Here is a 15,471-nt window from a genome sequence, read left to right as displayed (position 1 = left end):
TCGAATGTTTTCAGACAACTTTTAAACAAAAAGTGTTATCAGGAACCTGTAATGGTATTGAGAGGACAAGTGCCGTTGATTGAAGCCACAACAGTCTCCAGTTGGGTCTTGAAATTGTCATAATTATTCAGGGGTCCGATTGTCGGTACGCTGCAAAAGATGAAAAAAAGCATTTATCGTTGTTTAACATAATTATTCAAATTTAAATATTATATTTTAGGGTTGGGTTTTGCTTTTGGTGTCTGGTAAATCCGGCAAACGTTCAGCACAGAAAGAGATATTGTACTAAAAGCTTATGTTCATGAAGTACCAGGCTCGATCCATGCCAGTCAAACGCTCGCCTGGTAAAGTTCAAGAAGAACCAGGCTCTATCCTTGCCAGTGATACGCTCGCCTGGTACGCTATTAATAAACACACAAGGATTGCAGAGTTCAAAAGTTCAAAATATACAGGGCTCGATCCACGTTCATGATACGCTAGCCTGGTTAAGTAGTGTTTAAGTAACAGGCTCAATCAATGCCAGTAATATCAGGGTAAGAAATCACGTGATTTCAACGGGGTCCTCACATGGGTCACCACGGATCACAACCGATGTAAACAAACAAGTTAGTGTCGTATATCTCTAAATATCTTTGTGACTGAAAAGCTATGAAAGGCCTACAAAGGACTATACTATTTTCTTCTTCTACACGTGTGAAATATTTTAGAGTTGTTTGTATTTTAATGATGCATTCTTGGCCAAATCTTTAACTTGACGGACTTTTGTAGTACGATGAAACGCTGAAATTTGGGCCAAGGATTGCATCATTAAATGATTCAACTACGAAAACAAACAATAAAAACGCAATTATTTATAGACCGCTTTGCTCATCGGTTCAGGACGCACTCAATGGATTTTAAATCATTGGACTCAACTGTTGTCTGTATCACGGCCCAGGTGGCATGCACGCTTGTCAAAGCCCTTTTGGTCATTGAAACTCAATATGAAAATAATCTAGACCAATTCTATGTTCACAGTTCGCTGCCTTAACCGCCTTATAATAAACAAGGTGGCACTAAATATGAACAAGGGCATTGGACAGTGTGACCTAATTAGACAATCGGGCAGCTTCTTGCTTCCTTCGAATTGTCTTCGTGAGGCGAAAAATTTCCGATGGCACAGATGATGACACGAAGTAAAGACGAAGATGACACAATTTGACAAGATTCCCTAACAATGGCTTTACGAAGTGCGAAATGGACACACGAAATCAACACGAATATGAACCTTTTTAAGGTCTTTCGGCAATGTTTTGGCATGGCAAAGGTTTAAGCCACCGCTCAGGACGTTTCTGCCGGAGCCTGACAAACTCCAGCTACATTCATACGATGGCTTAATATACTCTCACAAATGCCCAGATGGTTTTACGATCAGAGCCGAAATTAAACATTTCCCTTATTGTGTGACTATCTGGTGTCAATTTTGGGACAGTGTGACAGGCGCGATGATAAGCACAGGTAGCGCAAAAAAAGAATATAAGTATCTTCCATGGCCGAGAGTGTAAGATAGGTTCATTCCGACCCGAGCGTAGGGTGTTTTGCGGAAACGAGGTTTACCGAGTTTCCGCAAAACACCCTGCGCGAGGGTCGGGATGAACCTATCTTATACGAGCGGCTATGGTAGATGCTTTTTCTCCCACCTCAGTTAAACAAAATTAAGTAAAAATGTGTTTTTTGCTGGAACTCTTTTGCTTAGTGAAAATAATTGCGTATGGATATGCGATAGCACGTGGTTGTCATGGATATACGCGCAGTGATCCAGTTAATGTTAATAGTCAAATCGGTCCTTTAAAATAATTCTAAGGAGAATGAAGCATTATTTCTTGAATGGTGCCTGAAAACTGTTTTATGGTGACTTTTGAAGCGAGAAATAATTAATAAGCGTTCTAAATATTACCATAAGACAAGATTTCCTTGATGCTACTGACGAAAGTCTTCAACAAGGGAGGTAAATACAATGTGGTAAAAGGAGTTCCATACGGGCATTTTATCTTCGCTCGTGGGCAAGATAAGAATATCTAGCATGGTTAAATTATTAGATCTACTTATCTGAGGTGGGAGAATTCCGGTTCGCGAGTTATTCTTATCAATTAAATATCACACTAGGAACGAGCATATAGTGGATACTGGACAAAACTTCACATGCGGTATTTTTATAGACCTGGTGTGGCTGCCAACTAGAACAAATTTGATCGAGGTGTTTTTTTCCGGATTTGTTAATGACTGAAACTTCTCCGATTATCCTGATGTAAACTAAATAATCTGATTGAAAGGTTGGATTTCGAAACGCAATGAAATTTTCTTTATAGTTATCTCAGTGATCTAAATAAAGATATCAAATTGACTAAGCTTCATAGTAAGCCGATGTGATCTTACTTGAGATGAAGTATTGACTAAACTAAGCTTCAGGCCCCATTTTCTCGAAACTTCTTAAGCTTAACAGGCTGAAGTAGCACATTTCAGATAGTCAAAACACATACTAAATGTGATTTGGGTAAATGAAACATGGTTATTTAAGATATCCATAAAAGGAATTACTATTTAAGGTTAAATAACTCTATATGAAGTTAATGTTACGCGAATTATAGACAATAAGAAATAGTGAGATTAGCTTAATCTTGTTATAAGGGACTTAAGTTTCGAGAAATTCGGTCCAGAAGTCTTACTTAAAGAAGATGGCGAGAAGGTTTACGAAGTTTGCGGCGTCTGCTATGGTCGACGATGCCGGTCCGTTCTCGTGCATCGCCTGCATATAGAAGTCCGCCTGGTTGTCAAAATCTAGAAGACAGAGTGGTGCCTTAGTTTAAGGTAATATTTAGCTGAGTGTTTTTGTGTCTAGTTACAAAATATATGATCTGTGCCATTTGAAGCATTTTATACGTACAATGAGAATATACAAACATTTTGATCGAATCATTTACAACATAGATTTTGTCCATGCAGAGAATCGGTAACAACTATAAATTCAACTTTATTTTGAAATATAGTACAAAAATATATAATGCAACTATAAAATAACGCCTTGAGTCTGATGTTGAGCCGCAAGACTCGCTTGAGTGGTGGGTGTCCATAAATACCACTAGGGTATCGTTACTCAGGAGACAGGGACATACATGTTGTAATTTGGTTAATATTAATATTCACTTTATATTGGCAGCGTTGATGCGGTGTGCTTGAGAGATGGTGGGTGGATTGGTTTTTGGGGTGATTAGGCAGGGGGTGTATACACACATTTGTCGACAATTGTGTCATCATTGGCGATCGTATTTGTAGCCTTGTTGTAGGCGTCAATGAACGCGTTGCCCCGGGCGAACGGTACCATGGTGACCAGCCACACCGCGACCGTCACGTGAAGCCGTATAACGTACATGGTGTTGGTTGCCTAGGGAGGAAAACAACTTTCGGTTAGGGTTCGTGGAAATAGTGCATCTTCGATTATCACAGGAACGACTATATGCCGACCTGCACTTTATTCGTACTTAGTTATCAACTTAACTTGACATATGGAGATCCTGACACATACAGCTCCTGACACATACAGCTACCCGATGACCTCTGCGTTGTGCTCCGACTCATACAGCGTCCGACACTCACAGCACCCGACATATAATTATGGCACCTGACACACAGAACTCCTCGCAACATACATCATCGACAGATATAGCTCATGGCATATAAAGCTTTGGACATATAGAGCTCACCGACACATTGAGCACAAAGAGCTCCTGACATATAGAGTTTAATACACTAAAACCAGACACAAAAGCTCCAAACGCATAGATATAATCAACATAGAACTCCATACACCAAAACAAGACACGAGAGCTCCCAACGCATAGATTTTTCCGGCAATTAATTCTTCAGACACGTAAAGCTCTCAATCTATGTGTTCAGACGGACGCGATACATCGAGGTACCCCGAGTATCCCTACGTGTCAGGACACAACACATTGAACATCCCGTACCCCAGAGTAGCCATTTTGATTCCGGACGCAATACGTTCAGGACGCAATATATAGAGATCCACACTCCCCGAGCTGTTATATGTGTCAGGACGCAATATATAGAGATCCACACTCCCCGAGCTGTTATATGTATCAGGACGCAATATATAGAGATCCACACTCCCCGAGCTGTTATATGTGTCAAGACTCAATATATAGAGATCCACACTCCCCGAGCTGTTATATGTGTCAGGACGCAATATATAGAGATCCACACTCCCCGAGCTGTTATATGTGTCAGGACGCAATATATAGAGATCCACACTCCCCGAGCTGTTATATGTGTCAGGACTCAATATATAGAGATCCACACTCCCCGAGCTGTTATATGTGTCAGGACGCAATATATAGAGATCCACACTCCCCGAGCTGTTATATGTGTCAGGACTCAATATATAGAGATCCACACTCCCCGAGCTGTTATATGTGTCAGGACGCAATATATAGAGATCCACACTCCTCGAGCTGTTATATGTGTCAGGACGCAATATATAGAGATCCACACTCCCCGAGCTGTTATATGTGTCAAGACTCAATATATAGAGATCCACACTCCCCGAGCTGTTATATGTGTCAGTACGCAATATATAGAGATCCACACTCCCCGAGCTGTTATATGTGTCAGGACGCAATATATAGAGATCCACACTCCCAGAGCTGTTATATGTGTCAGGACGCAATATATAGAGATCCACACTCCCCGAGCTGTTATATGTGTCAGGACGCAATATATAGAGATCCACACTCCCCGAGCTGTTATATGTGTCAGTACGCAATATATAGAGATCCACACTCCCCGGGCTGTTATATGTGCCAGGACCCAATAAATAGAGATCCACACTCCCCGAGCTGTTATATGTGCCAGGACGCAATAAATAGAGATCCACACTCCCCGAGCTGTTATATGTGCCAGGACTCAATATATAGAGATCCACACTCCCCGAGCTGTTATATGTGCCAGGACTCAATATATAGAGATCCACACTCCCCGAGCTGTTATATGTGCCAGGACTCAATATATAGAGATCCACACTCCCCGAGCTGTTATATGTGCCAGGACTCAATATATAGAGATCCACACTCCCCGAGCTGTTATATGTGCCAGGACTCAATATATAGAGATCCACACTCCCCAAGCTGTTATATGTGCCAGGACTCAATATATAGAGATCCACACTCCCCGAGCTGTTATATGTGCCAGGATTCAATATATAGAGATCCACACTCCCCGAGCTGTTATATGTGTCAGGACTCAATATATAGAGATCCACACCCCCCGAGTTATTATATGTGTCAGGACTCAATATATAGAGATCCACACTCCCCGAGCTGTTATATGTGTCAGGACGCGGCAAACAGAGCCCCCACCCCCTCCCCGAGTAGTTCTATGTGACAGGACGCAGCAAATAAAGCTTCCCACCCTGAGAAGTTCTATGTGTGAGGACGCAAATAATTGAGCTACTCCCTAGATGCTCTTTGTGTCAGGACACAACCCATAACCCCCACCCCCACCCCCTGAGTATGTATCTCTGTCAGTACGCCTTACATAGAGATAGAAACGATTCTAGATACATGTGCCATGACGCAACACATAGAGACCCCATCCCTGAGTACTTTTATGCGTCAGAACGCAACACGTAGATCTCCACCCTCCGATGTAGTTCTATGCGTCAGGACGCAACAGCCTTTATGTTTTTGTCTACTGGTATTGCCTCTACGGTTTTCGTTGTATTATATTAAGATTATGCTGATAAGAACGCGTTGACTGTCTCATTATTGTGAAATTTTAAAGTGATTAGATCATTTCAGAGTACAATAAAGGTGCGTGTTTGATATAAAGCCTATCACTCTCAGGCGAGACAACAGGAACATAAAGAAATAAAATAACTTGTTATCCCGGTATTCTTTTCAAAGCAAAAAATACACCAATTGTTCCGATTGAGGATAAAACTCTTATTGCATTGTTTAATTAACATGTAACCGCCTTAATAAGTTTCCTCCTTCTTGACGAATCTAAACACGTAAATCTAAAAAAACAAATGAGTAATAATATGCACTAAGTGTTCTTTTCTTGATTTGGTTCAAATAATGTTTAAAAGGACTCGCTCATGTTTTGGTATAAAATTGTTCTTCTGGGTGGTGCATCTGAAAACACTTATAATATTTTTAATATTTGATACCGAAATTGCAGAAAAAAATACATTTAAAGTATAAAAACATATTCGAGTTTTAGTGGGGAGCGAACCCACGCCGCTATAGTCAAGGAAAACTAGAAAACGGACAACAAAACCACACGCCCACAAAGACTCATGCTCAAACATAATAATAACTTAACCTTTAGGACATTATAAAACTATATGAAGATATAGTTTTAAAACATGCTAAGGCGAGCTTTGTCAGATGGCTGACTTTGAATTACTTTATTGTACATCTTAAAAGCAAGTAGTTATATGTGACAGCTGGTAACACATGCAGGAGGGGTAGCGCATAGACCCATCCGAGATGCTCTGTCTGTAAGGACGCAACGAATTGAGCTACCTCTCACCGAGTAAATCCATGCGTCAGGACGCCACACACATATTGAGCTCTCTCGGAGATTGTTGTCGAGTTCCCGAAAAGCCTTATCTATAGAGCACCCCACCCCAAGAAGTTCTATATTATATGTATCAGGATGAAACACATTGAGCTCCCCGTGTAATTATATGTGTCAAGACGCAACATATTGAGCTCCCCGTGTAATAACATGTGTCAAGACGCAACACATTGAGCTCCTTTGTGTAATAATATGTGTCAAGACGCAACACATTGAGCTTCCTCGTGTTATTCTATGTGTCAAGACGCAACATATTGAGCTCCCCGTGTAATTACATGTGTCAAGACGCAACACATTGAGCTCCCCCGTGTAATAATATGTGTCAGGACGCAACACTAAGAGACTCCCCCAAGTCGTTCTATGTATCAGGATGAAACATATTGAGTTCCCCCGTGTAATTAGATGCGTCAAGATGCAACACATTAAGCTTACCCGTGTTATTCTATGTGTCAAGACGCAACACATTGAGCTTCACGTGTAATTATATGTGTCAGAACGCAACAAATTGAGCTCCCTCGTGTAGTTATATGTGTCAAGACGCAACACATTGAGCTCCCCGTGTAATTATATGTGTCAGAACGCAACACATTGAGCTCCCCGTGTAATTATATGTGTCAAGACGCAACACATTGAGCTCCCCGTGTAGTTATATGTGTCAAGACGCAACACATTGAGCTCCCCTTAGTAATTATATGTGTCAAGACGCAACACATTGAGCTCCCCTTAGTAATTATATGTGTCAAGACGCAACACATTGAGCTCCCCGTGTAGTTATATGTGTCAAGACGCAACACATTGAGCTCCCCTTAGTAGTTATATGTGTCAAGACGCAACACATTGAGCTCCCCGTGTAGTTATATGTGTCAAGACGCAACACATTGAGCTCCCCTTAGTAGTTATATGTGTCAGACGCAACACATTGAGCTCCCCGTGTAGTTATATGTGTCAGAACGCAACACATTGAGCTCCCCGTGTAGTTATATGTGTCAAGACGCAACACATTGAGCTCCCCGTGTAGTTATATGTGTCAAGACGCAACACATTGAGCTCCCCTTAGTAATTATATGTGTCAAGACGCAACACATTGAGCTCCCCGTGTAGTTATATGTGTCAGAACGCAACACATTGAGCTCCCCGTGTAGTTATATGTGTCAAGACGCAACACATTGAGCTTCACATGTAATTATATGTGTCAGAACGCAAAACATTGAGCTCCCCGTGTAGTTATATGTGTCAAGACGCAACACATTGAGCTTCACATGTAATTATATGTGTCAGAACGCAAAACATTGAGCTCCCCGTGTAGTTATATGTGTCAAGACGCAACACATTGAGCTCCCCGTGTAGATATATGTGTCAAGACGCAACACATTGAGCTCCCCTTAGTAGTTATATGTGTCAAGACGCAACACATTGAGCTCCCCGTGTAATTATATGTGTCAAGACGCAACACATTGAGCTCCCCGTGTAGTTATATGTGTCAAGACGCAACACATTGAGCTTCCCCGTGTAATTATATGTGTCAAGACGCAACACATTGAGCTCCCCGTGTAGTTATATGTGCCAAGACGCAACACATTGAGCTCCCCCGAGTTATTCTATGTGTCAAGATGCAACACATTGAGCTCCCCGTGTAGTTATATGTGTCAGAACGTAACACATTGAGCTCCCCTTAGTAATTATATGTGTCAAGACGCAACACATTGAGCTCCCCCGTGTAGTTATATGTGTCAGAACGCAACACATTGAGCTCCCCGTGTAGTTATATGTGTCAAGACGCAACACATTGAGCTCCCCGTGTAGTTATATGTGTCAAGACGCAACACATTGAGCTCCCCGTGTAGTTATATGTGTCAAGACGCAACACATTGAGCTCCCCTTAGTAATTATATGTGTCAAGACGCAACACATTGAGCTCCCCCGAGTTATTCTATGTGTCAGAATGCAAAATATTGAGCTTTTCCGATTTATTCTATGTGACAGGACGCAATACATTGAGCTTCCCCGAGTTATTCTATGTGTCAAGACGCAACACTTTGAGCTCCCCCGTGTAATTCTTTGTGTCAGGATGCAACACATTGAGCTCCCCCAATTTTGTATGTGTCAAGACGCAACACATTGAGCTCCCCGAGTTATTCTATGTGTCAGAATGCAAAATATTGAGCTTTTCCGATTTATTCTATGTGACAGGACGCAATACATTGAGCTTCCCCGTGTTATTCAATGTGTTAAGACGCAACGTATTGAGCTCTCCCGTTTTTTTTTATATGTCGAGACGCAACACATTGAGCTCCCCCGAGTTATTGTATGTGTCAAGATGCAACAAATTGAGCTCCCCCGTGTAATTATATGTGTCAGGATGCAACACATTGAGCTCCTCCGTGTAAGTTTATGAGTGTCCGAACTATCATATAGTATTCCTCACCCGGAAGTTTTGTGTGTCAGAACACAACATTTTGAGCCTCTTCCCCAAAAACAAAGATATATTTCAATGATAATTCCCTATAAACCATCGGAATTCATATAATAAAGACTGTTAAAATGTCTGCATTTTCCTGGATACTTTTTTTAACAAAAATAAGAACTAACAAAAATGTAAATAATGTCTACAATGCTCTGATAAAATAAAACAATCTAAACGTTTGAAAATGAAAACAGAATAATCTTACCAAGTATTTCCAAATCGAAATTAGTCTTCTGTTAGTGCGCTGTGAGCACCTTGTCTATATATAACAGGCCATGACGCATAGGTCTGTAATACGCAGCTTTTTATGGTAGTACCAGGTACCTGTGTATTTGTTTAAAGTCCCACTCTAAAGATGGTAGTTGTATTTGCTAACATAACGCGAATGAAGAAATTAATTCAGGATAAAAACCCGGCCTCTTAATACTTAGCTACCAGATAATGTCCGATTCACTTAAACAATAAATAGTAACCTTAAAATGTTCACGAATTTTATGTCATTGTTTATTTCGCCATATTTTAAAGTATGTGTATAGTGAACATACCATCCTATGCAAGTATATGTCTGTCATGGCGCAGTGGATTACCTGACTGTGGAATCGCGGAACGCGGATTCAAACTTCATGTTGGCAGGTACATTTTGATATTGTTTTACAAATGTAAGCTATTTCTAGTTGTAAATGTGGAATATATTCATCAGAATTACAAGAAATCATATTTGATGGGTTTTTTTCTTTCAAAAATAAGCATGTGGCCGAAACGGTATCCATGGAAACACAAGATCCACGTGCAACTACTGTATTCACAAACTCGTAACATTGCTCTTAAAGCGTCACAAAAGTATTTCTGATTGACCAGGCCTCTGTTTGACAAAAATACTCAAGTCAAATCACAATCTCAATCTCAACTCTATTTACCACTTAAAAGAATAGTATAATTTAAAATCTTGTATGTTTTTATATTTTTTGAATAAGTATTTTCTCATTTGAATGTGTTGATAAAATGTTTTGTCTAAATTCCAAATAAAACTTATTCTAGATAGTAATTTAAAAACAGTGAATTGTACTCAAATACATTTTTGGCTGGAGATTTGTTTTCTCTTTGAATCTTGACCGAAGGCGTTCATCAGCACATTCTATGCTAGAATGCGTGTACAGTAATATACAATTTTAAATAACTTTTGACTAAGATTAAGATTTGACATAAGTGTGTTCGTTATATTGCTAATGCAGCCAGGATTTTCTAACATTGGGCACACTTCTACATGTTCTCACCAGGAATCAGATATTTACCTAAGCATCATAGACAACTTTATAGTTTGTATAAATTAGTTGAGTTATTAACTGCAGAAATTGAAACAATGTAAAAGAATCTTAGTGTGTTTATACACAAGGCCTTCGAACTTCGAAAATTTGTACATTATATTCAACATAATTATATAAAATTGAACCTGAACCTGATGTGTAAAAACAATTTGTTAGCAGGGCTTCTATACGTTAGCAGACGATTGTTGTACTGAAATGTGAATACACATATATTAAATGGTTCAAATGTATTCTTACAATGTTGATCATTGGTATGTTATATGTTGTCTGTAATGTATGATATTATGATGCAACTATATGTATTAACATGTGCACATGTTTTGTACTTGTCGTCATTTTGTATGATATTCAGCAACATGGGTCTATGATCTTCTGGCCCCAATTTCTCGAAACTTCTTAAGCTTAACAGGCTTAAGAAGCTGCTTTTAAATAGCTAAAAACTGACTTAAATTGAATTTTGATAAATGAAAAATGGTTTATTGTGATTATCATAAAGATAATTCCTAATTAAAGTATAAAATTCCTTAAAGAAGTAAATATAATGCAATTAATTGAAAACCAAAATTATGAAATTAGCTTAATCCTTTTATAAGGGACTTAAGAAGTTTCGAGAAATCGGGGCCAGGTAAATAATTTTTCTATTCTGTTCTGTTTATGTTCATACTCGTATAATCAAGTTAGTTTTTCTACTTTTGTATCTTTATATTGTTTGGATGTTAAAACAAATGTATTTTAATTGATAACCTCAAAGCAGCTGCTATGTGCCTTTTTACAATTGCAATTTGATAGTTTAAGTGTCCATATTCAAATTTTGCGTACAATACAATTGCGTGACTACTCAACTCACGAACGAGATTGCTATCATAAATTGAAAACAAAATGATACCTTGATGTCCCTGTAGATTGCATAGAGAAATTTAACACCGCAAAAAACTTACCCAATGATCAAACAAACGAAGCTTGTCCACACACTATTTTTCTATAAATTATTGTATGGTCTTAAGATTGCTTTAAAATGACATGATTAAGAAAAAAGGAGGCAAGTGATTTATAACAGACTTAAATAGATTTAAGATTGTTGATGGCAGTATTTCAGAACAGCCCTTCACAAACGTTTGTCAGAGATGTTTTATCTAAGTCATCATCATCATCGTCGTCGTCGTCTTCGTCGTCGTCGTCGTCATCATCATCATCATCATCATCATCATCATCATCATCATCATCATCATCATCATCATCATCATCATCAACAACAACAACAACGCGTTTTCCCAATACTTCTTATGATTTGAATTAGGTGAACTATAGAATAATACAGTAATTATAGTTCAGCTCTTCAAAATCAACCTAAATCAGTAACTTGCATTGAACTTAATTAACACAAAAAACTTTTTACTAAAATAATACACATATGGAGACTAAATGAACACGACTAAGGGGTTTACCTTAAATTTAATTACAACAAACAGGGGGGACCTTAAAACCAATAAGCTTAATCTTAATTAACACAAATAGAGGGATACCTCGAACTTAATAATGACGAATAAGGGATATACCTAGAATGGCAAGATATTAATAAGCACAACAATTCTTCCTTGCACTTGATTAAAACGATTAAGAGGTTAACCTCGAACTAAATTAACACAACTAGAGGATATATATTGAACTTCTCAACGTTTACAGACTGTCGACTTGTTTCGATGAGTATTTTAGTAACGAATCCGGTTATTGTTCTTACCAGTTGAATGTCTAGATAAAGCATGAGGGAAATGACATGGACAGTGCACATGCACATCGTTAAGGCCTCTTGGTAATTTTACCATACGCAATTCACTCTGATCACATTATGACGTTTTAAAAACATTGACACCAACAATTGACCTTTAGTGAATTTAAATATATGTTTTTACGAATTATTTTATATGAATATTGACCAAAACATTCACCATTTTTTTTTTTAAAAAGTCATTTTCCGAAACGGTTGATAATACGTTAAGTCTATATACAAGTTTATTCTGCTAGAACATGGAATTCGAGAATTTCAGGACTGCTTTTTGTTATTCAGGTCTTTTCCTATAAACAAACTATGCGCAATTCATTTTGTGGTTGGGTTGGGAGGTGGTGGCGGTATAAACAGTGAGGGATGCTCGACTCTTTTCATATTTAACAGCATCCGGTATAAGTTTGCAAATCCGGTTTATTTGCAAATTTAGAACTTTTATTATCTAAGATATCAAATTAAAAAATGGCACATAGAAAGTTTGTGCTTTAAATAAGATATCTTTTAAGTAAAATTAAAAAAAAAAGTTTAAGAAGTATGAAAAATTTAATTCCAAAAGTCATTTCTTCCGTTGGCCACCAATTGGATTTTAGGTCCCCCGCGAGATTTTGGCAAATTCCAATTCTGAATTGGAGAATTTTCCACATGAGCCGAAACGGGGGGAAAATCAGCAATTGGAAAAAAATCAAATATTAAAATTGGGAACAGAAAATTACATTTCTATTTATGTTTTATGTATTAGATTAATATACAGTATAAATATTTTTTTAAATCAAATATTTTGATTTTGTAAATATGGCTCTCCAATTGGGGAAATTTCCAATACATTTTATTGATTAAGAAATACCGAAATTGCGCTCAATGCTCCTAATAGAGGCATTTCAATTTTTAGAAGTATATCGAGAGCTTACGAAATCAGAGGGCATTTTACCGTTTATCAACCTATGGACATATGGGGTTATGTATATATCGACATATATCAACAATATTTTCTGCAGCTTGCAATAAAGAATCAACATGTTGGACATTCTTTAATATTTCTAAAGCATTTGATAGAGAATGCCATGTTGGTCTATTTTTTCAAATGGCGACAATGTGGAATAACAGAAACACTTTAAATGTGGTTAGAAAATTATATAAAACATCGAATACGACAAGATTGAGTTGGAAACACCACTTTGTAAGTATTGGGAACAAATGCCGGTGAAACTCAAGGGTCAGTATAGGGTCCCTTATTATCATTTTATATAGGTAAATGATATTGCTAAAAGTTTTGAAAGCATAATACGTATATTAATATATATTACGTATAAAGACGACAGTTCACTCCCAGCAACGTCTACTAATATAAATGAAACTGAATGTGTCTTAATCAATGATATAGAAGTTATATTATGTTTTTCTAAAAAGGTTTGTCAATTTTAGTGCAGGTAAAACTGAAGGAACGATATTTACAAGACTATAAAGACAATCCAACAACGTCCAGATATTTTTAAGCATCACATTATTTAAATTGCATGAGTACATTATTCAAATTATAAATACACCATCAAAGGTATTAAACTCAATGAGAATGATTAAATTAAGTTAACAGACAAATTCTCAACATTATATATGTTTCATATATGCGACACTTTCTAGAATAAAATGCTGAAATGTGGAATGGATGCAGAGTGAATTAAAAGCATAACTTAGAAATAATTCAATATGAAGCCTCGTGTATATAGTCACATGCTAAACACGGTCTGTGAAGATTTATAATCTAATTAAATAAATTGTTTGGGTTTCACTTGCAGACAGACGAAAAATACAGGTCAGTTCTTTCGTATCAATTTTAAAGTGGCACATTGCCATGTTTTGAAATAAAGCGCATAATGGTTCTCCGATTAAAGTGCGTATATTTAGCATTTTAAGTCATGAGATTAGTACAGATACATATACCGACGCTAATTTTATAGTAACTGAAATTTACGTAATAGGCAAACCTAATAAATTTCTATTTGGAAAAGTACGCGAAAACTGCGAAATGTCTTCTAAGCGATGTAAAACATCAGTAAGGTAAGATTGAATGCGTTGTAACCATCGATATCAATTTTATGTAAGCTTTCGACATTTTTTCTTTCTTTCTTGCAATTGTTTCATCTGATCCCTAAGCTGCACTCTCAGAGACTTACCGTTTTGACAACTTTTTATATATTTTTTCTTAGAATGAGCCAACTTTTGCGTAAATATCAGCGAACCAGTAATATAACATTGCTGACAAAAAATCAGAAAATCTGCGATCTGTGTTTTGACAGCATTCTTATATGACTGGTTTCCATGCATTTTCGCATAAACTAGCTAGATCCAAGACAAAAAATAAAAACAAGTTGTCAAAACGTTCAATATCTGAGAGTACCTAGCCGTTTGTTATTCTTAAAGCAGCTTTGAAAATAACAAACGATCATTTAAGTCTTTTCGGATGAATCTGAAATCAAGGAAAATAAAAATCAACTCGATCGAAAACTAATGAAATGAGTAAACAATTATAAAAGAACTATTCTAACATTTCCATAATATTAAACACATTAAAATTTAGTTAGAAATAGAACAATAACGCAATGGAAAATAATAGATAATTTAAACTTGCACTACAGAATAGGAAAAATACAAATATTTGAAGAATGTCCTTTATGTGTTTAAAGTTTTAAGAAGTGCAAATATTGTAATTAGAAAATATAAAACCTTACAAAAGAGACCTACAAAATTGGTAAGAAAACCTTGCAACCAACTTTGACGCATACTATTAAAGCAATTGCACATAACAAACCATAAGACCCGACGAGTTGGTTTTGTAACAGACTCTTAGGTTCCAATCTTGCCAGTGACAAGCCTTTGGACTCAATGTAGTCACTGTGTCATTACTTCTTCGTTGGACGCAAAATAACCATTGTGCTAATGTTTAGTCTAGGCTGCAATATAACCATCGAACCAATACTAAACATTATAATTTTGTGTAGCTATCGTGCCATTGGGAGCCCTAAGCCACAATGCAGTCACTGTGTCATTACAATATAACCGTCAAACCAATACTTATTACTAGACCGCTATGTAGCCACCGTGCAAACGGGAAGTCTAAGGCCACATTGTATTCATTCTGTCATAACTACGCCGTTTGACGCCAAATAGCCATAACGCCAATGCTGAGTCTAGAATGCCATTGTTTACATTGTCAGTAACATGTTATATGGCCATTCTTGTTAAGCATGTTCTGCTTCTTCTGGAAC

At 37.5% G+C, this 15,471-nt stretch overlaps 1 protein-coding gene across 2 annotated transcripts in view; it reads right to left on the bottom strand.

Moving 5' to 3' along the window:
* The window catches only part of LOC128239995 (uncharacterized), a 35,847-nt gene extending 26,400 nt beyond the window's left edge, over nucleotides 1-9,447 (bottom strand). For both annotated transcript variants that reach the window (XM_052956473.1, XM_052956474.1), the window contains exons 1-4: nucleotides 9,306-9,447; nucleotides 3,271-3,421; nucleotides 2,706-2,817; nucleotides 47-150 (exon numbers count right to left, since the gene is read on the bottom strand). In XM_052956473.1, coding sequence (XP_052812433.1) covers nucleotides 47-150; nucleotides 2,706-2,817; nucleotides 3,271-3,409 — 355 coding nt within the window. In that variant the 5' untranslated portion in view covers nucleotides 3,410-3,421; nucleotides 9,306-9,447. The remainder of the gene's footprint in view (nucleotides 1-46; nucleotides 151-2,705; nucleotides 2,818-3,270; nucleotides 3,422-9,305) is intronic.
* Between the last annotated feature and the right edge of the window lie 6,024 nt (nucleotides 9,448-15,471).

Source organism: Mya arenaria, chromosome 7 (genome assembly GCF_026914265.1).
Source record: "Mya arenaria isolate MELC-2E11 chromosome 7, ASM2691426v1".
Taxonomy (NCBI): domain Eukaryota; kingdom Metazoa; phylum Mollusca; class Bivalvia; order Myida; family Myidae; genus Mya; species Mya arenaria.
This window is presented reverse-complemented; position numbering and strand designations above follow the sequence as displayed.